We start from the raw sequence: 26,157 nt of genomic DNA on the forward strand, positions 1-26,157 counted from the left end.
TAGCCCCCCGGTAAGCACAGGGAGTTTGCGCAGGTCTCCTACCTGGCGTAGCCATACTCCCCGAAAGCCCCCCCCCAAGAAATTTTTGGGGCTGATTCCCGGGCTTCCATCCACGTCGCCGTGCTGCCTCCTCATACCAGCGCCTCTCCGCTTTAGCCGCCTCTAGTTCCTCCTTGGGGCGGCGATATTCACCAGGCTGAGCCCAGGGTCCTTTTCCGTCCAGTTCTTCCTCCCATGTCCAATTTTCCAAGTGGTGCAGCCTCTTCCACTGAAGCGGCTTCTGTTGACTCTTCTGTGGCTCCTGCCTGTTAACAGCTTGCTCGGTCCGTGTGTGGTGGGTGATTCTGTAACGGCGTTCTTCGTTTGTCGCAAGAAAGTCGGACCGAAATGCAGCGTGGTGGTTACTCATGTTTTTAATGAATGAATCGCGGTACATGAAATAACTGATACAAAATACAAAACAACAAAACGGAACGTGAAACCTAATTACAGCCTATTTTTTTTATCTTTATAAAAAATAATTTATTATCTTCAATACCATTCATTCTTTACAACTCATAATTTACATACATACTCAAATAATGGTATTTTAATTAAACTAATTAAACTAAACATAAACCCCAAACAAAACCTCAGGGGAGCATCTTCCCTCCCCGTCACCCTACAAAATACCTTTCCCTATCTCCCCGTCCCTAATCTATCCTCTTACAAATCTAAATGAAACCCAGCCCTAAACCCCCCTTCCACCTCTCCCGAGCAGCATGCTGCCCCCACTTCCTCTCCTCCCTCTTCATCCTCCCCCTCAAATCTCCTTCCACCCTCCTCACTATCCCTTCCACCCCACAATCTCTCCCTGTCTTCACCATGTTCTGCCTTGCTTCCCACAGCCCCCGTTTAAAGAGACTCAAGAGAAGCCAGAGCAGAAACCTGTCCCTAACCGTCCCTCTCGCTCTCCCTACACCCCTTTCTAACCTGGCCCACGTCAATACAAAATCCCCCTTTACCAAACCTAACAACACCCGTGCCCTAGCCCATACTACTCCGGCAAAGGCACAGTCCCAAAAGACATGGCGCACAGTCTCCTCCCTGCCACAAGAGGATCTTGGACAGGTGGGGGATTGCACCAAACTATACCGGTACAAGATGGAACGTACCGGCAAACACTTATGAAGGCTCAACCAATTCAGGTCCTTGAGCCTGTTGTCCAGACCCCGCGCCTGCACTCCCTCCCAGACCACTTCCGAGATGCTCACTACAGGCGCCGGACTCCCTGCCTTTCTGACCTCCTCGCACAGGTGCCTATGATCTAAACCTACTCGGGCAACTTCAACCTCAGGGTGCGCACGCAGCCACTTGGCCGCATGACCAAAGTGCCACGGCAGCTGTTCCGCCCGAGGACCCGTGTTAGACCACACCGTTATGCTTCTCGCCTGATACGAGAAAAATACCCGCAGGAGGTAACCGGACGGGTATCACTGGCTGAGCAAGCTCCGTTAACAAGAAAGAAACAAAAATTGTGTCCAGCTTGAGGGGGAAATGTGGTACCCCCCTACCTCCCTCCCCGATGGGACAGATCATGCGTGCCCTGGCGACCCACTCGCACCTGCCACTCTACATAAACTGAAACACAAGCCTCACTAGAGGCCTCCTCAGACAAGCCGGCAATGGGTAGATGTATGCCAAATACAAAAGAGACGGCAACACATCCACCTTTAGGACCAGGACTTTTCCCATAAAAGACAAATACCTAGCTTTCCACATTGCTAGCTTCCTCTGTACCACTGCGATACGCATGTTCCAGTTTAGTGTCGCTGAGCCGGAGGTCTCAAAATGGACCCCGAGAATCCTCAGGGCCCCCTCACAGAGAGATAACCCCCCAGGCACATCCGTTCTACCGCGCCATCTTCCAAAAAACTTGACGGAAGACTTTGCATGGTTCAGAACTGCTCCCGACGCGCGGGTGAAATCCCCAAAGATGGCAAGGGACCTTGTCAGGCACGAGTCCTTGCACAACTTCAAGGAAGTGTCGTCGGCGTACTGCGTCATCTTAACACGCAGCCCACCACTTCCAGGGATCAGCAAACCTTCCACCCCTGTGTCTGCCCTAATGGCAGCCCCCAGAGGCTCCATGTACAGAACGAAGAGGAGAGCCGAGAGTGGGCACCCCTGCCTGACCCCAGACGAGAGGTCAAAAACGTCACCCAAGTGACTATTTACACTAACTCGGCACCCCGCTCCGACATATAATGTACGAATCCATCCTATAAACTTCTCCCCAAATCCTAATCGACCTAACACTCTGAATAAAAAGGATCTATTCACGTGATTGAAGGCTTTCGCCTGATCTAGCGCTGCTACCATAAAAGGCAGTCCTCTATCTTCAACCCAAGCGATGGAGTCCCTGATTAACTGTAGGTCCCATCTAATAGAGCGGCCCTCTACCCCGCACGTCTGATCCTCATGAACGACGTAGGGAAGGGCTGTGCGCAACCGGTCTGCTAAAACCTTTGCAAGTAGCTTGTAATCTACACACAGCATGGTCAACGACCGCCAGTTGCCAAGGTCTGTTACTTCCCCCTTCTTATATAAAAGTGACAGCACACCAACAGCCATTGATCCCCCCGGGACCCCCGTCTCAAGGATGGCCTTCAAGACTCTGAGGACCACTGGTCCAAGTATACCCCAAAACTTGAGATAAAACTCAGCCGGCAGCCCATCCATCCCAGGCACCTTCCCTTTTCCCATCCTCCTAAGAGCGCTCTCAACCTCTTCTAGTGAGATCTGGGCCTCCATCACTTCTCTAATGTCCTCCGGCAACCGCCTGGACAAGTGTTCTAAAAACACATTTCCCTGCACTACATCTATTTCCCTTTCCTTAAACAAACCTTGGAAATGATCAGTTGTCACCCTGACCATATCCTCTGGTTCTCTAACTATACTACCATTTTCTTCCCTAACACCATGCATTACCTTCCTACTCTGTCTTGCCCTAACCAACTTAAAGAACATAGCAGAACAAGTCTCATTATGTTCTAGAAAGCCACTATGCGCACGCTCCAGAAAAGCTCGAGCCTTCCGCTCCTGCAACTCCCTGAGCTGCGCCTTTAGGGTTGCGGATCTCTCCCAGTCAAACGACCCGCCGAGGTTGCCTGCCTCGTATTCGAGTTCAATTAACCTTTGGATACGATCCACCTCCCTCCTCTCCTCCCTTTTTTTCCTCTTGCAATACCCTATTATAAAAGCCCTAATCCTCACCTTAACTAATTCCCACCACTCTAACACCCCCTCGCACATGGACCGGAGGCCCTCAAGCCTCCAAAAGAAACCATAAAACCCGTCAACAAAAGCCTGCTCCTCCAGCACATCCCGATCTAGCTTCCAGTACCCCCTACCAAATAGGCAGACTGGCGACCCCACCTGCAGGAGCACCCCGTCGTGATCCGAAAAGAAAACAGGCAACAGCCGCCCAGACAACTTACCCAAAGACCTGGGTACAAAAATATAGTCGAGCCTCCGCTCAACCCCCCTGGAGTTGCGCCATGTAGGACCGTCCATTTTCTGAGTAGTGTGCAGACCACCATCTACCAGACCATGGCAAGCCATTAGCCTGGCAATGGCGCCTGCACTGCTATCCCCCCTCTTCCTAAACCTGTATTAAAATCCCCCCCTATCACTAATTTCCTATTTGTGACACACAGGGGCATCAGACAGTCCACCATCTCCCTCCTGTCTGCCACCACCTGTGGCCCATACACCACTACTAATCTAAATTTACAATCCCTTATCGTGACATCCACCCCTATAACCCTCCCCTGCATTACCACAAAAGAATCCTCCACTTTTACCTCCCTGTGCCCACACAAAATCCCTACCCCCGATGAGTGCACCCCCCCAACACCCCAAACCGACTCCCCCTTGTCCCACTCCCTCTTAAACCTACTAACATCCCCTCCATCCCTCAGGTGAACCTCCTGTAAAAAACAAAAATCAAACCCCACACCCTCCAAATAACTAAAAACCGCCCTCCTCTTAACAAAATCCCTTAAACCCCTTACATTTAAACTAACAAAAGTAAAATTAGACTCCATGAAAAAATAAAAACATGTAATACACTCAAATTCTAAACCCAGACAGAAAAAAAAAAAAAACAGGAGACTCACCCGATGCTCCCCTGCTCCATATCTACCGGTGAGAACACCATCCGTAATCCCGACATCCCCCCCTCTTCCTCCATCACACCATCCCAGGATGCAGGAATAGTGTTTGGCTCCGGGGTGCCCTGCACCCTGGGTCTACCCCCACAATCCTCCCCTCCCCAGTGTTGCAGCTGGTTTGGAAAAAAATTGGGAAGGCTGAGTCCCCAAACAAAAAACTCCCCACCTCCTCCTGTACCCAGTCCTGAGTCTTGTTAGGTGTGTCCCCACCCAACAGAAGTTGAGGGCCTGGGGAAACCAGCAGCAACCCAGAGGTTTCTCCCACCCCCATCACTCTCTTGGCCATCCCCTCCCCCTCACTGTCGGCCAAGCGCACCCTCCTCTTCAATCTCTTCTTTGGTGATGGCGGCAGTGGAGAGATACCACCCTCCCCCCCCGCCAGCTCCTCCACCATACCCCTCATCTCTTCCACCAGGGCACTTTCCCCCCAGTCCACTTGCACTTCCACCGTCTCCTTCTCCACCACTCCTCCCTCGCTTTCTTCTCTCTCATGCTCCTCCACTCGGTTGCCTTCTTCCGCCGCTTTTCCTGGTTCTCCTACTCCCGTGCCTTCCGTTTCCTTCTCTCTTCCATCCGCCGCTTCTTGCTCCTCTTCCTTCCTTGTGGCCTTCCCCTCTGGACTTGTACTCTTGTCATGAGGCGTGCTTCCTTCCCCTCCTCTTCTTCCCCCATCCCCCGCTCCTGCTCCCCCCAGCCGCAGACGCATATGACCTCTGACGGGTCGGGCACCCCCGCCACAGGTGTGCTGACGAGCCACACCCATGGCACGTCTTAGGCTTGTCACAATCCCTCGCCTCGTGATCCTCAGATGCACAAAATCTGCATTTTCTTGTACTGCACGAGGCGAATATGTGACCGTAGGCCATACAGCGCCTGCAAAATGGGGGCTGACGTGCATAAAACAACGTCCCCCTGTCAGCCCCTAGGGAGAACATAGCAGGAGGATGGAGGTAGCCACCATGTCCCTTTGGTTCCTCTCTGAGGGGGGCCTGGAAGCCTCTCCTCCCATTCCAAAACCCAAGGGAGTCTTTGAGGTGCCTTGCTGAGGAAACGTTATCCATGTATCTCCCCAGAAAAGCCCTCACCTCTTCGTCCTTAACGTAAGGGTTGTAAATGTTGACAGTTACAACCCTAAAGTTATTCTTCGCCGGGCTTGTTATTTCGTAGTGGCACATTGGCCTCTCACCTCCCACTGCTCTTGCCCTTCTCAGGATATCATTGTGTTTTTTCTCTGTATATAGCGCGACGTTGTATGCTCCCTCCAACGAGTTGCCTTGGAAACAAAACACGTCCTTCACCGTCAGCTTTAGAATCCCCATCAATATTATCCTTCCAAAAAAATTCCCGTCCTAAAGGCTCCAACTCCTTTTCCTTCCAAGCAAAACGAATCGTGTTGGCCAGCCCAATCCCAGGAACCGACCGTGTTGATGTATTTAGCACCATCTCCGCAAGGAGAATGGCGCTCGTTCTCTTCTCTTCCAAAACAAGTAAAAAGAAAAACCAAAGTGACCGAGCCTATCTGGTGAAACTACACAGAGACAGGAACAATCACCCACGAAATACACAGTGAAACCCAGGCTACCTAAATACGGTTCCCTATCAGAGACAACAAGAATCACCTGACTGATTGAGAACCGCCTCAGGCAGCCAAACCTAAACTAAACACACCCCTAATCAACCACAATCCCAAGGTCTACAAAAACCCCAATACGACAACACAATAACATAAACCCATGTCACACCCTGGCCTGACCAACTAATTAACTAAAACACAAAATACTAAGACCAAGGCGTGACAAGGAGAGGGAGGTGAGGTGGTATTTTTGAGACTTGGGAGAGGATAAGAGGCTTTGGGGGGGGTTAAAGTTTAATGATACCTTATCCATAATCCTTCCTAACTCACAGTGTGCTTGTCGATGTTGCTTCTAGAGAGGTAAAGTCAGGTGTGAGCTCTATCCTGAAAAGATAAAGGCAGGGTGAAAGCTGTTATGTACATCAGCACAGAACTCTACACAATTCCACAGCTTGGAAACAGACAACTTAACCACAGCTTTGTCCCCAACTTTGGCACTTATGACAATGCAAATAGGTTTTACATGCTTACATCTTTCCACATAAAACCTAGTGCCAAAAGGAAAGCATTCCACTGAGCTTTATGAAATCAAGTTTAGGCCAAAGTTGTGGTTGAGTTTAATTCAGGCCCAACGGTTGGTGTGGTGAGCAAGTACATGCTGTGCTCTTGTGTGTAAACACATAAGTGAACAGCAGAAGGTACAAGGCACAGGGATTTAGTAATATATAGCTGGGTTTGGGGCTGGAATGGGACTATAGTTAATCCTATAAAGATGTATTAATACATCGTTGGTCATTTAAATCCATGAGTCACTGCTCAGGTTTCAAACTAGAGTGGAAGCATACTCCCCAAAAAAGACAAAGGAAAACATTCCTGAAACTCAGGGCCCACATGCCTTTCCTCCCTTCCTCAGCTCACAACTCCATGGGAACATAACAAACCAACAGAGCCAAGCTTGGCAGATAATTTAAGACCTTGATTAAATTCCTGTGTTAGAAGGCACAAGCCACCAATCACATGGCGCTTAAGACACCCACACCCCTCGCTATAGAAACTGGGGAACCCCCCCCAAAAAAAAACGGTAAGTGCTGCTATTAATCCATGTTATTGCCTTGTTGTCACACCCCTAAACAGAGTCCACATCCGCCCCCTGCACGCTCACTCACTAAGTCATTCCAACCCCCAGCTAGCATTGGGCCCCAGGCTCACTGCACTGCTCCTCTAACAGAGAACAGGACTGGCTAAACCAAAAGATATGAGGCATCTTGAGGTGTTACATCACTTAACGCCTCCCTCCCTCTGCTTATGCAAGTTCAAGCCCTAGGATGTGAGAGAGAGAGAAAGAGAGAGAGGCTGTTTGCTCCCTATGCCAGCCTCCTACCACAAGCTCACCACAGTCTGTAGGATGATGTTTAGCATTACAAACTAACAGTAACCCCTAGGCTTCAAAACAAGCAGACTTTGTTGTTGTTTTTGTCTCCTTCCTTAAGTGACCCTCAATTTTCTTCAGTGAAGTTTACTAATCTTATTTTACAATCTGGTGACCTATAAAGATACAGAACATCCCACCGCACACACTGGTTGAATCCGCGTTGTTACCACGTCATTTCAATGAAATTACGTCGAACCAATGTGGAATAGATGAATTGACGTCTGTGTGTCACGTCCTGACCTTAGTTCCTTTGTTATGTCTCTATTTTAGTTTGGTCAGGGCGTTAGTTGGGGTGGGCATTCTATGTTTTTGTTCTATGTGTTATAGTACTATGTGTTTGGCTTGGTATGGTTCCCAATCAGAGGCAGCTGTCAATCGTTGTCTCTGATTGAGAACCATACTTAGGCAGCCTGTTTTCCCACTATGGTTTGTGGGTAGTTGTTTTCTGTGTCTGTGCTTTCACCATACAGAACTGCTTCGATTTTCGTTGTTTCATGTTTGTTATTTTGTGTTCAGTTGTAATAAATTTAACATGGACACGTACCACACTGCATATTGGTCTGATCCTTCCTATTCCTGTTCCTCAGATGAAGAAGATTGTTACACTGTGGCCAGTGGGATGTCTCAAGTCTACATTTCTTTTGAGGGAGTTGGTAGCTACAGGTACAAAGTCTGGAAAGTTCCTCACTGCTTTGGTGGGTTATTGGTTTAACTGTCCATTCTGTGATCAATCCCCTCCGATCTGCAGGGGATATGTTGTCATAGATGTTGTCATAGCACCTAAATGCCAGGTCAACACACAAGGACAGGATAGGGGAGGGAGGAAGAGGGATAAGGTGGTTGCATTGGCGTGCAGTAGGAGGATAGGTTAAACTAGAGTCATGCTACAGTGCCAGGAGAAGGGGGGCAGTAGGGAGAGAGAGGGGGGCACTCACCTCTGCTCCTACTCCATCTCCTCCTTGGTCATCAGCTTCTCTAACTTGCTAATCTTCATTCCTGGGGTAAAGTGCACCTCCTCAGCTGATGACACGTCAGAGAAAACAGGAGGGACCATGGTCAACACACACTTACACATCATTCATACATACAGTACACACATGTGCATGTTCACACGAACGCACACATGCACACACACAGATAAACGTTTGAAGGATTTCTAAGTCCTCTGGGACCTCTGTGGCTGTTAGTTACAGTCCTGTTGCTACAGTATATCAGGATTACAGGAAGGACACACAGTAGTAGAGTACAGTCAAAACAGAGCCAAGAGTGACTGTGTGGCTGTAATTAAATTCAAAGTCAGGTGGCAGATTCACTTTTATGTGTGCCAACGTCACTGATTCAATTTACAGTACACAGAGTGACATTACAACCCGGTGCAATTGGTGGAACCAGACCCCAACAGTCCCATGTCTTAGTGAGCCAGTTTGTCTCTCGTTTAGAGGAATACACTTTACTGATACAGACAGAGGTACAAACCAGGCCATGTCCTAAAGACAGGTCTGATAGTGAAAGAGACACTGATCAGTTTACTGGTTGGTAGGTGATCAAATACTTATGTCATGCAATAAAATGCAAATGAATTACTTAAAAATCATACAATGTGATTTTCTGGATTTTTGTTTTAGATTCTGTCTTTCACAGTTGAAGTGTACCTATGATAAAAATGACAGACCTCTACATGCTTTGTAAGTAGCAAAACCTGCAAAATCGGCAGTGTATCAAATACTTGTTCTCCCCACTGTATATTTAATTTTTTATTGCTGGACTTACAAAACTGTAAAAACAACAGCAATCAGTTCCAAGTTATTTTAATTTTGAGAATCTGTGCCAAAGTATTGCCACGCATAATAGAGATATACAGTTATGTGATCAGTATACAGTTATGTGGCTTTTTGCAGTCAATTTGCAGTCTACAAATAATTTGCAACAAAAGGAGGCGTCCAACCAAAACCTAGTCAGATATATACGTGACAGTATAAAAGGCCATGTAGGCACAAAGCTCTTGTGTTTGTGTGGCTCTGTGTGGTTGTATTGTACAGTATTCCAGGGAGGCCTGACCTCTCACCTGGAAACACTTACTGTAATCTGGCACAATGAGACCTGCCTCAATGGAGACCTGGGGCCTCGAGGGATCAGAAAAGAAAGACAATGGTGGCTGGTTTGAATGCACGACTCAGTTCCAGTGAAAGGAGGGCAAGTCTCAAGACTGTAAGGGGATGTGTCAGTGGAGGATATACCCCCACAGCGTATATACAAGCCAGTGTATCTGCTAGCCACCACAGATCCAGTTTTAATGAGGATTTGCTGGGTATGCAGTGATGTGCATCCAGTTAATGCTGGCTAATGCATTAGGGCCCTTTGAGGTTGGTTTGATGCAGTTAGTCATTGCTAAAGTCAATCCATTCAGGGAGTCAAACTTGATCTGCTTTTGGACGACTGACTGTACCCACAGCTGACAATTAGCTGACACCAAAAACCGATTAAAACATACTACCGTTGCTCTCAAGGTCCTCTGGCTCTGGCATGAAGATGGGCTCAGGGGTGGGTTCCCTCGCTGTCTTGGGGTTGGGTTCCCTTGCTGGCTCAGGGGTGGGTTCCCTTGCTGGCTCAGGGGTGGGCTCTCTGGCGGGGACCTCCTTCACCACAGATACAGGTTCAAGTTCGGCGATGAGCTCAAGGATGGGCTTCTCAACAACGACTGGGATGAGGTCTGGCTCAGGGATGGGCTCAGGCACGGGATCTGGCTCAACCACGGTCTCTGGCACAGGCTCTGGCACAGCCTGCAGGGACAAAGTGTATAACAGATATAGTCAACTGTACACCTGAAATGCTGTTTAAAACAATGGAATTGTGATGAATATTGAGCAAAAAATCTGACCACGAACATGACTTTGTTTTCCAACGGACTTCAATGGTCAGTGTAGCGGCTAATGGAGGTTAATAGGGAATTGTGTTGTATTCCCAACCTAGCAGTCCTAGGTTCTAAATATAGCTGAGCTTTAGGCTAGACTTGTTTCTATAGTACCTGAGACAATTACATTAGTGGAACCAACTGCTCACGGTAATAACAATAAGAACGGATGAGTGTTGTTTGTCATGCATAGCCTCCTGGGGAATATAAGACAGAGATGACTGAGCCCAGTGACTGCATATGAGAACTCATCAGCTCAATCAGTACTGACTTTGGGAAACTGCCAAGAATAGAACCACTGAACAGAACTCATGCAAAAATACAGAGTGAGTGTCTGTCAAATTGTCACTAAAGACAGCAATAGGACACCCCCATAGTATCCAAATTGCCCCAGTCTATAAGGAGTAGGTAGGTCTATGGTGGGGAAATATAGCCATATACTTAAACGGTATCGCTTCCCACATTCTATAAAAAGTAGAAAAGGCTTTTTTCGGCTCTTAAATTGGTGCTGGAGGGACATAACCCTTCGCATGCTGAAACGTAAACCCTGCATATTTTATGCAAACCTCGACAAATTGCTGACTCAACTGCAGAGCCCTGTGGACATGATAACCTCTTGACCCATTGTATTGGTTCTTCTATGAGTGGCAGCTGTCATTTTCAGCTCTCTCTCAGGTTCTTGTTTAGTGGCTGTGTCCTCTCTGTGTGCCGCCTGCCAATGACACAGGCACAAATAAACCCCCCTTAAATCCATCTCCTCCCTCTCCAGACCGTTTCCTAGCCCTGACAGAGCTGGATTCGCAGGAACTCACACACATACACACAACTCACCAAAAATATATTTTAATGCAATGGTGTCTGATACATGGGAGAACTAATCTCACAGTGAGGACACAGAGAGACAGAGAGGTCACATATGGGGACACAGTGGGCTCAGGGCTTGACGCGCTGCCAGAGGCCTCCTGTCATCTCTGATCAGAGTAACAATGGCTAAAGCCTAGAACTAAGAGTATAAGTAGGGTGCTCATTTACAGTAAAGTCCAGCTCTAAAGTAGTTTTAAATTCTCCAAATGTAGAAGACCAAAGTGACAAAGTGAAGGAAAGAGGCTGAAGGTGATTTAATCAAAATATTAAATGTTTTGTTGACATTTCTGCCTGTGGCTGTTCATATTTGTGTCTATATAAATTGGCCACATGACTTTAATGTATATATTAAATTTAGCAGAGGAAGCTCACGACCACCTGTGTCACAACCCTCCCCCTCCTCTTGGAGCAGACTTTATGACGATGGACATGTTGACTAACCCACCACAGTAACAAATGGTAGTAGACAGAGCAGGCCAGGGGCATGGATTCTACCAGGCATAACTGTGTCTCATAACCTAATCCCTGAGCAGCCCTCTTTAGATTACTCACACCCAACCAATGGAATGGAATCCATTTAGCAGACCTTCCCACCAACAGCCTCTTCCCCTCTGCCACTGAATTCCTCAGCTATTATACACCAAAATACTCCATGCATAGGACCCAACTCACACATTGCTTTTGTGAATCTTATTCAGGGTCATAAAAGGGCTGAATGTAGGTCTATAGAATCCCTTTAGAGCAATGGTATTCAAACCTTTTCACCTTTTCAGGACCATTTTTGCCAGAATTACTTGCGACCCCTACCCCAAATCTAATGAGACAATCTTAAAATCGTTAAATGTAGATTTTATATCAACAAATAAACTTCCATTCATTGCATTTTGATCTCTTATCAAAATGAAAATAAACCAATAAATAAATTTCCTCAAAAACCCCATTGACGTTCCCCTGACCTTGAATACCACTGCTTTAGAATGAGATGATGCATTGCTCACAGTTTGTAAGTCTAAGATTCAAAATTCAAAAGGCACTCGCACATCTGAGCAATTTAATTTGCAGGTGCATGGCAACAATTGAACAAGATGAAGGAAAAAGGAAATCGCACACTGCTCTTGATAATATCGCTGATATTTAATAAGCTTTACGTATCGGCCTCACGGCCTTCGTAAGAGCTTTTTTTTTAACATCATCACCAACACTCCCTTTTTACATCTCCTAATTTGGCCAGAGAGCTCTCTCTAGTAGAAGTGTATGAGGTCATTATTCCATTCTGCATCGGTCATCATCTCTCAGGCTCCTCAAGTAACTTTCATTTTTCTCAAGGTGTCTGTACCACCCAGACACTAAACGTAGGCCAAGAGCTTTAGGGTGGCTTGTAGAGGATTTAGGCCCTGTTAACAACTGCCTGTCCAATTAACCCCTCACTCAGCTCATACAGTGACATTGACCTCTGACCTCATTCTGTAAATGTGGCATTCACTGACATGCACTCAGCCATTTTGGGTCAGTACACTCTTAGAAAAAAGGGTTCCAAAAGGGTTCTTCGGCTGTCCCCATAGGAGAACCCTTTTTGGTTCCAGCTAGAACCTTTTTTTCTTCGCATTTATGGGCCATGACCTCACAGCATGAGCACATCAAATCAAATTGTATTTGTCACATGCTTCCCAAACAACAGGTGTAGACTAACAGTGAAATGCTTACTTAGAAATAGTTGTAGCGGTATTTATTAGAGAGGGGTAAAGAAATAGTTTGTTTGGGCGCCAGGCAGGTATTAACCATGCCAAAAGGAAAAGAGTAGAATAGAGAGAGTACCACTACCAGACCCACACACATCAGCAAAAGAGACTGCCTAGAGTGTAACCTGTTTACCAGATAGCCAGTGGAGAGAAAAGAGAATACACACCATATAAAACCCACATCACAGCACAGGGGTAACCCCAACAAGAATACCTCATACAATAATACTAATACTAATAATGGCAGAACAATTAAACAGCAACTTCATACAAGAACGAACCCAGTCATCAACAGAGGATTTGCAATATTCTGTATTATTTTCTAGTGGATGAGTGCAGAGGGTATGAATGTGGGGAGTGTTCATCGACACAACAAAGGCCTTAAAAATGTCCACAGTCTTCTCGGCCACATGTCATTAGTACACCTCACCTCAATACAGTTCACATAACAATACACAGCCTGCAAGCAACCTCCCTTTTAACTAAAATGTCCATCAAAATACTTCTGGCAGGGCAATAATAGTCCAGCTCTAATGAACTTCAATGGGAAGTGCATTTGAAAAATAGAGAGTCTGTTGCAGGTAAAGCACTGGAACGAGAGGGAAGAGAAAGAGAGAGAAAAAGAGAAATCTTAGCTGTGGTCTTCAGGCCTGCCGGTGTACGGTCTGACTGTCCGATGGTTTGTTGGTTTGTATGGTAAAGCTTCGCAACAATGTTGCTACTAATCCATGCGATCCATAACGGGCGCGGTCCCAAACAAAAACAACCACGATCTAAAGCGATCACACCGATGATTGAGTTAAATACTTTATAAACTACAAACGCTGAAAAACAAACAAAACTTCTGCAGCACAGCACACACAATCAAACTGTTGCGCCAGCCAAGAGCCCCTCCCCAAAGAGCTGAATGAGCTCTCTTTATCTCCTCCTTCCTTACTGCTCATGTGCTCTTAAAGTGGCAGTGCACGGTGAAGGCTCCGTGCAGATTTCGCCACACTCCTCCCCCCATGAAAAAACAATGCCTGTAGAAACAAAGAGGATGCAGACTTTGACAAGTTCATGTTCCTGCTACACAAAACCAGGGAAGTCCTCCTCATCAGAGTCCTCCACGAAGAGGTCCTGCAGGTGTTGCTTTTGCCTGCGATCCAGCTCTTCTGCCGTAGGGTAGCAGGGCTTTAGGTCAACAACATGCACTGTCTGACATCTTCCCCAGTGTCCTCCAAACAGACCAAGTAGTTCACTGGTCCCAACTGCTGCACTACACAGTATGGACCTTTCCATCTCGAAGCTAGCTTGGCAGTGAACTTCTTAGATGCCTTTGACAGATGATGTGAACGTACCCAGACACGAGACTGGGGTGGGAAACACACGTCTCGTCTATGTTTGTCATAGTTTCTCAGCTGTCGGTGTTTGGCTTTGGTTTTGCTGGCCTCCACTCTGGCTAGCAAGGTGTGGTGGTGTTGTACGGCATCAAACGCTGGGCAGTCAGGTGAAACATTCGAACTTTGCAAGACCCTGTCCATCGGACCTTTTAGTGGAGAAGTCTCCTGCACGGCAGAGTTCAGTGCAAAGCAAAATTCTGGAAGATGCTGATCCCAACTTGTGTGCTGATCCCCCACGAATGAAGCAATCATCCCCTTCAGGGTTCGGTTTACCCTCTCGGTCAGGTTGGTCTGAGGATGATAGGCTGTGGTCAACTTGGCAATTACACCCCAGTAGGTACAGAGCTCTTTGTAGATTCCTGATATGAACTGCGGACCTCGGTCAGAGAGGATTTGGTCTGGAATCCCGAATCTGGTAAAAACCTCCCTTCTCAGAATTAGAGCAATGGCTGATGCAGTGGCTTTGCGGAGGGGAAACAACTCCACCCAGTGTGTGTAGTAGTCCACTACCACCAATAAAAATTCATTCCGTGTCCCCCGGCTGGGAGGAAAAGGTCCCATGAGGTCAATTCCCAACATTTTATTTGGATGATTCACCACGGTCTGCTGCATTTTCCCGGCAGGTCTGCCAATGTCTGGTTTGTATTTCTGGCAGACTTCACACTGCTGTACAAACTTCCGGGTATCAACCCACATGCCTGGCCAGTAAACCACCTCTTGTAGTCTTCGATAAGTTTTAAAAACTCCAAGATGGCCACTCATGGGATTGGCATGATAAGCTTGGATTATCTGGTCACACAATGTAGAGGGAATGAAGACGTGATAATGGGTGCTGTGTATTCCATCTCCTCTTGGAGTTTTTCGATACACTTTATCCTGAATTATGCTATACTTATCATTGAAGCGACTCTTGGAGTCTTCTTCAGACAGACTCTTATGGATCGCCATTATGGCAGCATCCTTCTGCTGTGCTCTCCATACACTCTCATCATCCAGAGGAAAGGAATCATCCAGACATTTAGCGGTAGTATAAGTACTGCACAAGGGAGGACAAACATTGGCAGTCTCTGTAATCCGAGAAAGGGCATCTGGTACAACGTTCAGTTTTCCTTTGCGATACTCAATGATGAAGTCAAACTTCTGCAGTCTGATAGACCAGCGAATAAGGCGGCTGTTGGTCTTGCCTGATGCCAGAACCCACTGCAGAGCAGCATGGTCTGTGACAACGGTGAAGATCTTTGCCTCCAAGTAGTAGCTCCATTTCTCCAAAGCCCAGACCACAGCGAGGCACTCCCTTTCAGTCGTTGAATAATTCCTCTCGGCTGAATTAAGGGTGCGACTTGCATAGGCAAGAACTTCTTCTGTTCCACGTCCTGTTTGTTGAGCCAAGACTGCTCCAAGTCCTGTTTGACTTGCATCCGGGTACACAATGAAATGAGCACTCAGGTTAGGATGTCCAAGCACTGGAGGAGTAATTAGACTGTTTTTGAGTGCTTCAAATGCACTTTGGCATGCAGGGGTCCATTGGAATTTCACACCTTTCTTCTTAAGGTGGTTGAGGGGTTCAGCTACCTTTGAAAAGTCAGGCACAAACCTGTGGTACCATCCAGCCATGCCCAGAAACCGCTGAACAGCCTTGAGGGATGTGGGAATTGGGAATTCCTGCACGGCTGCAACTTTGGCTGGAACTGCATGGATACCTTCAGCATTAACCACATGACCAAGGAACTTGAGTTCTGGCAGACAGAAACGACACTTCTTCAAGTTTAAGGTCAAACCTGCAGCCTTTAGTCTGTCGAAGACGGACTGAATGTCTTGCAGATGATCCGCGACAGAGGAGGAGTAGATTATGATGTCATCCAGATACACAAGACAATTTATACCCCTCAGATCTCCCAGGACAGTCTCCATCAACCTTTGGAAGGTTGCTGGAGCATTCTTCAAACCAAAAGGCATGACTTTGAAGGAGTACAAACCAGCAGGGGTGACAAAGGCAGTCTTGTCCTGACTAGCGGGATCCATTGACACCTGCCCACTGTTCAGATCCAGATTACTAAAGATGGATGCTCCTGCCAGAGATTCCAGTATGTCATTTATGTTTGGTAGAGGGTAGGCATCGCTCTCTGTTATGGCATTCGGCTTCCTGTAGTACACACAGAATCGATATCCACCATCTTTCTTAGGAATCAGGACAACCGGAGAAGCCCATCCGGAAAAAGAAGGTTCCACAATTCCATTCTCCAACATGCTTTTGAGCTGTTCATTGAGAATTGCCAGTTTGGCGGGGGACAGCCTGTAGGGACGCTGCTTAATGGGGACCTCATGCCGGGTATAGATTTTGTGTTTGAAGACGGTTTATGTCCAACATCTGGGAGAGCTGCCACCTTTCATCATCTGACAGACATGCCTGTTCCACTGCTTGTTTGATGTAGAAATCCGCATCAGGTTTGTTTTTGCTCTCGGATAGAAGGGGGGGGGGGGGGGTACGGCGGTAATCAGGGTGATAGTTGGGTTCTTGGACTTCACTGGTGGAACATGTTTTTGTCTTTTTCTCTTTAGATTTTCTCTGTCTCTGACTTGACCTTGTCCAGACTCTGCATAATGTAGCAGGCTCCAGCCTGAAATCAGTGCATTACCAGGTTGAAATGGATGAGGCTGAGAATAGTCAGAGTGCAGCCGATAGGAGGGTTCGGACATCGAGATGGTCAGTCCACTGAAGAACAGGAAGTCTAGGCCAAGGACTACAGCAAATGCAAGGCTTGAATCTGCAAGAATAGTGACACAAGGAATAAATAGTGACACAAGGAATAAATACACAGTTGATAACAATAATGAGTAACAATAACATGGCTGTATACAGGGAGTACCAGAACCGAGTCCATGTGCAGTGGTATGAGGTAATAACATGGCTATATACAGGGAGTACCAGTACCGAGTCCATGTGCGGTGGTATGAGGTAATAACATGGCTATATACAGGGAGTACCAGTACCGAGTCCATGTGCGGTGGTATGAGGTAATAACATGGCTGTATACAGGGAGTACCAGTACCGAGTCCATGTGCAGTGGTATGAGGTAATAACATGGCTGTATACAGGGAGTACCAGTACCGAGTCCATGTGCAGAGGTATGAGGTAATAACATGGCTATATACAGGGAGTACCAGTACCGAGTCCATGTGCAGAGGTATGAAGTAATTGAGGCAGCTATGTTCATATAGATAGAGGTAAAGTGACTAGGCAACAGAGTAGATAGACAGTAGCAGCAGTGTATGTGGTGTGAAAGTGTGTGTATGGGTGTGTGAGTGTGGCGTCAGTATGCATGTGTGCACGTGTTATGTTTGGGTGGTGTATGTAGTGTGTATGTGTGTGTGGGGTGTCAGTGTAAGTATGTGTGTGTGGGTAGAGTCCAGTGTGTGCATAGAGCCAGTGCATTTGATTAGCAATTCAGCAGTCTTGTTTAGCAGTCTTATGGCTTAGAGGAGGGTCCCCTTTCTCTTCAGGGTCCCCTTTCTTCCAGACTTGGTGAACTGGTACCGCTTGCTGTGTGGTAGCAGACAGAACAGTCTATGGCTTGGATGACTGGAGTCTTTGACAATTTTATGGGCCTTTCTCTGACACCTCCTGGTATAGAGGTCCTGGATGTCGGGGAGCTTGGCCCCAGTGATGTACTGGGCCATACTCACCACCTTGCAGTTATCATACCAAGCGGTGATGCAGCCAGTCAAGATGCTCTCCATGGTGCAGCTGCATAACCTTTTGAGGATCTGAGGGTCCATGACAAATCTTTTCAGCCTCCTGAGGCTCATGCTCTGAGTACTCATTCTGGTATTCCGTCTGGCCCATCGGCCTTGTAAATGTTATCCTGTTTAATGGTCTTACATCGTCTACGGAGAGCTGATGCTCTCATGCATGGTTCAGTGTTGCTTTCCCCGAAGCGAGAATAGAAAATAGAAGGCATTTAAGCTTGTCTGGTAGGCTTGCGTTGCTGGGCAGCTCACAGCTAAATTTCCCTTTGTAATCCGTAATAGTGGGCAAGCTCTGCCACATACATTGAGCGTCAGAGTCGGCGTAGTAGTATTCGATCTTAGTCCTGTATTGATGCTTTGGCTGTTTGATGGCTCATCGGAGGTCGTAGCGGGATTTCCTATGTGTACAGATGAGTGTTCCGCTCCTTGAAAGCGGCAGCTCTACCCTTAGCTCAGTGCGGATGTTGCCTGTAATCCATGGCTTCTGGTTGGGGTATGTACATACGGTCAATGTGGGGACGAAGTCGATGCAGTTATTATGAAGCCAGTGACTCATGTTGTAAACTCCTCAATGTCATCGGATGAATCCTGGAATATATTCCAGTATGTGCTAGCAAAACATTCCTGTAGCTTAGCATCCGCTTCATCAGACCACCTTCGTATTGAGAGCGTCACTAGTACTTGCTATTTTAGTTTTTGTTTCAAAGCAGGAAGCAGGAGGATAGAGTCAGGATCTGATTTGCCAAAGGGAGGGTGAGGGAGGGCCTTGTATGTGTTTCTGATCAAGAGTTTTGCCGCCTCTAGTTGCACAGGTGACATGCAATTATTATTTTTTAATGGATTTCAGTTTCCCTACATTAAATCACCAGCCACGAGAAAGGCCGACCTCTGGGTGTGCATTTTCTTGTTTGTTTATGGCCCTATACAGCTCGTTGAGTGTGGTCTTACTGCCAGCATCGGTTTGTGGTGGTAAATAGACAGCTGCATAGCTGTGTACACCTGATACCTGCCATCTGCAACATTGACAGTGGTCCGTGCATAGAAGGAGGCAGAAGAGAATGATACCTCTCTGCAAGTGGATACTGAATAATGTGGCTACTTTTATAGCAACAATAAACAGAAGGGTGATAAAATGCATTGGTCTCACTGGAGAACCTCTTAAGAGCTGTCGGGGTAGGGCCCTTGGCCCGCCAAGTGAAATTCTAGCTGCCCCAGGGAACTTATAGTGCTACCGTGCCCCTTGAGTGGGTGGTGGGCAAGGTTGGTGTTGATACCACACCTCTGATGTAGCAGGATGAACTTTTTGCATTTACTGTCCACATCAAAACTGCATCAGCTGAGAATTCAGCTGAAGCCCCTTGGGTGTATTGTACCCTCTCCTTTACATTGTCCTTGCCAGTTCTCTTCTCTTCCTCCATTGAGATGACCAGGGGGTACCAGGCTGTCTGTGTCATGTTGTTGCAGTCCAGACTGTCCCCTGAAAAGAGGCTCAGGGCAATGGGCCAAGGCATCTGGGGTGGAATAGTGTCCTGTTGTCTCAGCAACCTCCCACCCCTGCGCTGTGTCTGTGTACACACAGACACATTGTTCCCCCAAGCCACTGCCTTATCGGTGGCTGATATTACCAATGAATGAAACAACGACAGACATACCTCGACAGTGTGTGGAGCTATACAGCGAGGAACATCCAGTGGGGTAGCATGAAGCCAATTAGTGTTCAGAACTCTCAAGTGCAGAGCTCGCCATAGGGTGTTGCTAATAGAGGTGTTGTTAACAGGCACAGACACACACAGCTTTGTGTCCTGGCAGTCAATGGTCACAGTGTGCTGTGGCGGCCTGCAGGAATGAGATCCTACTCCATTGTGCCATCGATGACATCACTACTGGACTGGAGACTCTGAATTTTGATTCTCATGAATAATGATTGACTTGGAATATGTTGGATTATTACTAAAATTATACAATAGTTTAGCCCTGGTTCTGTTATCCGAAACAGCTGACTTTTATTAAGTAAGAACATCCTCAATGATTGAGGCCACATGACGGCAATCAAAAGAGTGAATCACATGATACAGTTTATCTGTTGTTTTGGCAGAACAATACACAGAGCCAGAGCAACAACACTTCTATAGGAAACAGCTCAACCCACCATGACTTCCTCCATACAGACCAACACTGTATAGAAAGCATGTACTGTACTGTTTAGACATACAGTATACAGCACTGCAGTTGACGGTAGCTTTTAAGAGGAACTACCTGCCAAGAGGCCTGTGCAGGCCTGGCCAATGAATTTGCAAAGAGCTGCTGTTTCTTAGCTATTCACTGGGGGATTGGCTAACCTTTTAAGAATGGAAATGACTCCCTCATGCTTCCTCTCTCCCCCTCTCACTCCGGCACTGGGCAGACCTCCTCCATTCCTCTGTGTTGACTTGTCTAGTGCACAGCACAGGGCCCAACATGGCCAGAAAAGACACCAGGGTTTCAGCTCTATGGTGAGTCAAGCTGGGGAGAGAGGGAGTCAGTGCCCACTACAGTGTCAGTGCCAACTGCCAACTTCTTGTCATGGGCCAATGCCCGTGTTACAGAGGGGAATTAGCGGTTGAAATGTGATGTGAAGCCATGGCATTGTCTTCTCATGGGGGTGGGTGCCTGCCTGGATCTGGTTGTGAAGTCCAGCTGGGAAAGTGAAGGACAACAGTCTGCCCAGAGCAGACTGTAGCTCCAGCGTGCATGCAGAGTTAGGTAGGCAGAGAAACAAGGGGAAATACCAAGAGAGGTAGGTCAGTGGAGAGCTTGACCAATGAGTAAGCAGCCCTGCAGATTCCATCACAGGCTACTGTTAGGAGTCTGACGAACACACAAGAGAGCAGAGAGCTGAGGAATGTTCTGAGAAACACTCCCTAGTCTCCTCTTGTAGTCTGTGTACTATACACATAACTCCCACTGTGTACTGTCTTAAGATAACTCAGATATACTTATGAACTACCCTCATGGGACAACTGAAAAACATTGGATTTACACAATGAACACTCAAAGGGTACCATACATTGGCCATTAAATAATAAGAATGTTTTGCCTGTATAAAAACACGTTAACAGCCTTCGACAGCAAACTACTTCCGGATAACAGTGTCCTCCATGTTGCATCTGACAAAAGAACAGCTGGCTCCAGCTGTTGCCTGTATGTGTCTCTGCCTTCTCAGCGTGAGCAGTGAGTTAGCTAGCAGGCCCAGACACATTCCCATTTATAGTGTGTTTCAGCATGGTGGAAGAGGTTAGAATGGAAGGTGCAGAGAGGTGCAAACAATTTCTTGAGTGTTTTACATATATAAATAAAGCAAAAAAGTCACACTTGTGAAAAGACACAATCAACATTTGTGTTGTTCCTCCCTGATACAGTAATTAATGGAAGATGTATCGCTAAAAGAGGTGAGCAAATACAACACTTGATTAACATGATTACATTCAAGCCAGAGGCAGAGAACGCTAGCTTAACTCTTTCTGACTGTACAACAAGAAAGGATGGGTATGGGGGCAGGGTGTAGAGTGTCGCAGCCATTGGAACATGTAAAACAAGAATGATGTTTTACTGCTCATCAATCTCAGCCAGAAGGATACTACAGTATCTCTGCTACCTTAAGGCCAACCCTGACACATATACACATCTATAGAGTCCATATATCACCAGATAGTTAAGTGGGGAGCATTGAGGAGAGAAGGGGGCAGTCTTAATCTCAGAACACAATGCAGACATTGACTTGACAAGGCCTGGATACTGGGAGTTAATAAGTCATGGCCCCTGATTTGTCACTATAGGCTGACGTGTCTGTGTACATGTATGTATGTTATGCTGTGTGCTCCTCCATGACACGTGTGCGCACACACACACACACACACACACACACACACAATGTTCCAACACTGCTACAGCTTGAGTATGGAATAATGGGCTTTAGTGGAGATTGTTTCCTTTCTGGTTTTGACGGGGCCACGATAACATATTCACAGACTACTAGAGGTGTAGGGTACCGTTAAAAAGGTTTGCAGACCTGACCCATAACAAGCAAAAAAAGACTGCTGAATATTCAATACTCTCTTTCCTTGTTTGTTACCCTCTGTCTTGGCAATGTGCCATTGAACATTTGATGGAGAAAGTACTGTTCAATACTGTTGATGGAGTATAGTGAGGATATGGAAGAATGACTGTGGGTTGGCTTCTGACCTTAATGTTTCTCTTTACATTTGTCAGTGGCTGCTCGAAAGTGGCTGCTCTATAGGGTCTATACTAGTCTATAGGGTTTGAGAAGGGGGGTGTCCAGGACAGTAACACATATTTATGAGCACCTTACACTGACCCCCACACCCAAAACAACACAGGAGAGTGATAGTGAGAGAAGATTAAGGAACAGAAATGTGAAGTTCAAGCAGAAGGAACTATGGACGTGACACAGAGCATGCCTCTGCTGCTAAGCACACACAGACATACAGGAGAAACATGAGCAGACAGAGGGAATGAAGGAGAGGAGAGGGAGGAGAGAGGGTTGGGGTAATGATAAGGGAACACCTTCAGCAAAGCAAGCAGCACGGGAAGGAGCCCCAAATTCCACAGCTCCAAGATGTAGCCTCGGTCGCAGAGCAAAGGTTCAGTGATTTTAGAACTCTATACCTCCAGTTAAAATGTAAATATGCAGTTTACACCGCTGCTGACAACGGTTATGCATATTATGCAATTACAGTACAGAATTGTATTGCATACCACCTATGGATCTATCAAGATGTTACTCCACTTCAATTGTATTACATTTGTGCAGAGTAGAGTAGTGCAGGTTAGTTACCAACGTGGTAAATGAGAGGCCAGATCAATGAGGTGAAACCGGTCAAACATACACACACGTTTTACATACTGTAGATAATATTAGACTTCAAACTTGTGCAGAGTGGAGCATTGCATGGTGGTTTTCTGGTGTGCTAAATGAGAGCCCAGCACCAGATCATTAATGTGAACGCTGATGGTGATAAAAGTGGAGAGATAAAACAGACAACATGTTATTCTAATCGAGCCCCTTAGAAAGCCAGCCACACGAGGTGCCATGCCATTCGTACTGTGTGTAGACTCGCCAGTGAGCTCCCCCAGCCCCAGGGCTGCAGCAGCACAACTTGGCTGGGTCCCATATAGCAGGCAACGGAGAGAAGTTATGTCTCTCATAACAGAGGAGGCTGTATGGGCTGGGTTTCTGTATAAGCACTTTGTGACATCTGCTGATATAAAAAGGGCTTTATAAAGAAATTGGATTGATTGATTGTTTCACCTTGAGGGAGGAGAGAGAGAGAGAGCACTCTTAAATGTGCACTTTAAATGCAACTGTAAAAAATAAACATAATAGTAAAGCTCAGCATTCACGTGCTAGCCCTAACTAGGAAACTCAGAAATGTCTGACTTGCTAACTGGTTGTAGTTATCCACGTGCCACGTTCAACCAGTTAGGAAGTCCGAAATGTCTGAGTTCCGACTAGCATGTGGAGCATGTGAACGCGGCAAAATGCACGGCAGGTGGTAATGTACACACAAACCACCCCAACTTAGATGGAATGGTGCCACTAACATAGTGATATAGTCAGTCTAGCAAAGAGGAGCATAAAAATAAATACTATAATAATAATAACTAACGGTAAATAATGTATTGTGTCATTTTGGAGTCAAATTCATTGTAGATAAGAATATAATATGTTTCTGAACACCTCTACATTAATGTGGATGCTCCCATGATTACGGATAATCATGAAATAATAATGAATATTAATGAGTGAGTAAGTTACAGAGGCATAAATATCATACCCCTTCCAAAAATGATAACCTCCCCTGTTATTGGTAATGGTGAGAGGCTAGCATGTCTTGGGGCATTATTATTGTGCCTCTGTTACTTTCTCATTCATCATTATTCATGATTCATTCAGTATAATCTGAAACACAACCAAAACAAACTGAAAATGCATCCAACAAGTTTGTAGAGTCATGAGCTTGATGTAGTTATTGTTTTGCTAGAAATATGGAACCAAATACTGAACTTTTGACTACTTTAATGTCCAGATACTTTTGGTTCCCTACAATGGGAGACTATGTACTAAACGTGCAGTAAGTTTTAAACGGTTTACCCCATATGGATTAAAATACCCTCAAATGAAAGACGACAGTCTACACTTTAACCTCATTGACATTGTATCACTGTAAATCCAAAGTGGTGGAGTACAAAGCCTAAACAACAAAACATGTGTCACTGTCCAAATACTCTTGACCTCACGGTCGTTAAATATAGAAAATACTGTATGTTGGGGACCAAACATAGAGGGTGTCTCCAATGTATTCTCTGTGACATGTGTGTCAGGTTAAAGCTCATATAGGCCTGCGATGGAAAAGGTCAATTGCACTATAGTATACATGGGGGGCAGGTATGGGGGTCAAAATGCTGAGTGCCTTTGGGAGACAAGGTACATTTAGTTCTGCTTATTGTGTGCTTTAGAGCATTGGTTCTGGAACGCACATAACACAGTCATTAGCTAAATGGGCATTATAAATCAAGTACTGTATTAACCGCCTTGGAGACACAGATGTTTTTTCCTTGTCATTTTCCCTTCTGTGACAATATAAGCTGGGCTCATTTTAAATCCATCTTGAAATGTAAGGATGTATTAACTGATTAAACACATTTCATGTTAGATTATCAAACGAGACAGCAGCTTTTGGTGGAATTCGTATTTGATGTGAAATAGCCTGCAAGAGAAACGCATCGATGTTGCAAATGACGTGCTTAAGCAGTGCGTCAATGACACAACTCTACACAAAATTTGATTTAAAACGATATTGATTTCGAATATTTTTTATTTAAAGGTAGAGCAATTGCAGTGTTTTCTGGCCAGGTACTATGCAACAAAGGCTGTGGTCATTTCACGAAGTTCTGGAGAGTTGCCAAATAGTCACTTCATCATCTTCAAACCAATTAGTCAAATAATGACCTATGCCCAGATGTTCTATTCATAACAGGTCAATGAAGCTAAACAGAATATCTTACCTGAACATCGGGGATCATTTCAGGCTCTTTAACTGTATCTTCTTCTACAACATTGATCTCTTCAACTACTGGGGCAACTGTTACTGGTTCGGTTATTACTTCAGCTTCTACGACTTGTGGGGGTACCTCCACTTTTGGTACTATCACCGGTGGTGGTATCTCCACTTTTGGTACATCCACTACTGCTACTGCTGGTGTCAATGCTCTGGCAGGAGGAATGTCGTCTCTGTTGCCTACTTTAATCGTCTTCTTCTTCTCCTCTGGTTGTTTTTTGGGGATGAATTTGGCAGCCAAGACAACAGCAAGAATGGTAAAGAAGAGCGCAGGGAGAATGATAGACGCGTCAAGTTCCATGATGGTAGAACTATTTAATGGTCACTTGACAATTGTTGTTTTCTGCAGATGTAATAAATAGTATTTTTATGTGTACATGCAAAAGTGTCCTTCTTGTTGCAGATGCCAGCTTGTGTGTAGGTCAGAGTGTAGTCCCGCGGGCACTGTAAATCATCTCACCGCGCTTCCACTAAACACGAACGTATAAACCTGCTGGTGTAAACGCAGGCTATAAAACTGAGCGTAATATCGGTCGAGTTCCCCTCCTCAGACTTTGTATTCATCAACCAATGGTTGCGTGCTACGTCATAGACTGTGTGGTCGGACACCAGCTTGCTATAATGGTTGTTTCAAGACAATTTGGAACCTGGAAAAAACAATTTTTCTCAGATGGAGCTCGTTTTTTCACAGTTGTCTTGAACTCACTGAACTCGAAGATTGCCGAGTTTCCAGTTGTTTTGAACAGCAATTTTCATATGATTGTATTAGCTGGGTCATTCCTACATTGCGGTGCCTTCCTTTTCTGTCCCTAGGAAATATCACTTCTTATTTAGGTCAAAATGTGGATTCCACAAGGCTTTAAATATAAGGTCAGGTGTCCTTTACCTTAAAAACACAAAAATATGGGTATTGAAAGGGAATTTGATGCATTTTGAACACTGTTTCAGTGGAGGTAAGCGTTTTTGCCATGACCCCAGGTGTTGTTCGTGAAGTTCCACGAAAAATACAAAATATATAAAAAAAAAATATAAGCCATAACATATTTAAAATCTTTCTTCATTATTTTATAGTCCTAATTAAATTCTCTCTTATAAATAACGTTTTTATTTCATGATTATTGTATTTATTATTTTATATTTTCTGTGTGTCCCTGATATTACCTTCCACCCTGTTAGT

The 26,157-nt window shown here is 45.8% G+C and overlaps 1 protein-coding gene across 4 annotated transcripts in view; it reads right to left on the minus strand.

Moving 5' to 3' along the window:
- The window catches only part of LOC135554364 (E3 ubiquitin-protein ligase RNF12-B-like), a 39,725-nt gene extending 14,203 nt beyond the window's left edge, over positions 1-25,522 (minus strand). For 3 of the 4 annotated variants that reach the window (XM_064986636.1, XM_064986635.1, XM_064986634.1), the window contains exons 1-3: positions 24,928-25,522; positions 9,714-9,999; positions 8,155-8,239 (exon numbers count right to left, since the gene is read on the minus strand). In XM_064986636.1, the coding sequence (XP_064842708.1) occupies positions 8,163-8,239; positions 9,714-9,999; positions 24,928-25,281 (717 nt within the window). In that variant the 5' untranslated portion in view covers positions 25,282-25,522 and the 3' untranslated portion in view covers positions 8,155-8,162. Of the gene's footprint in view, positions 1-6,117; positions 6,172-8,154; positions 8,240-9,713; positions 10,000-24,927 lie in introns of all 4 variants that reach the window. The other variant, XR_010457685.1, reaches the window with a different exon arrangement.
- Positions 25,523-26,157: the final 635 nt, after the last annotated feature.

Source organism: Oncorhynchus masou, chromosome 14 (genome assembly GCF_036934945.1).
Source record: "Oncorhynchus masou masou isolate Uvic2021 chromosome 14, UVic_Omas_1.1, whole genome shotgun sequence".
NCBI classification, from domain to species: domain Eukaryota; kingdom Metazoa; phylum Chordata; class Actinopteri; order Salmoniformes; family Salmonidae; genus Oncorhynchus; species Oncorhynchus masou.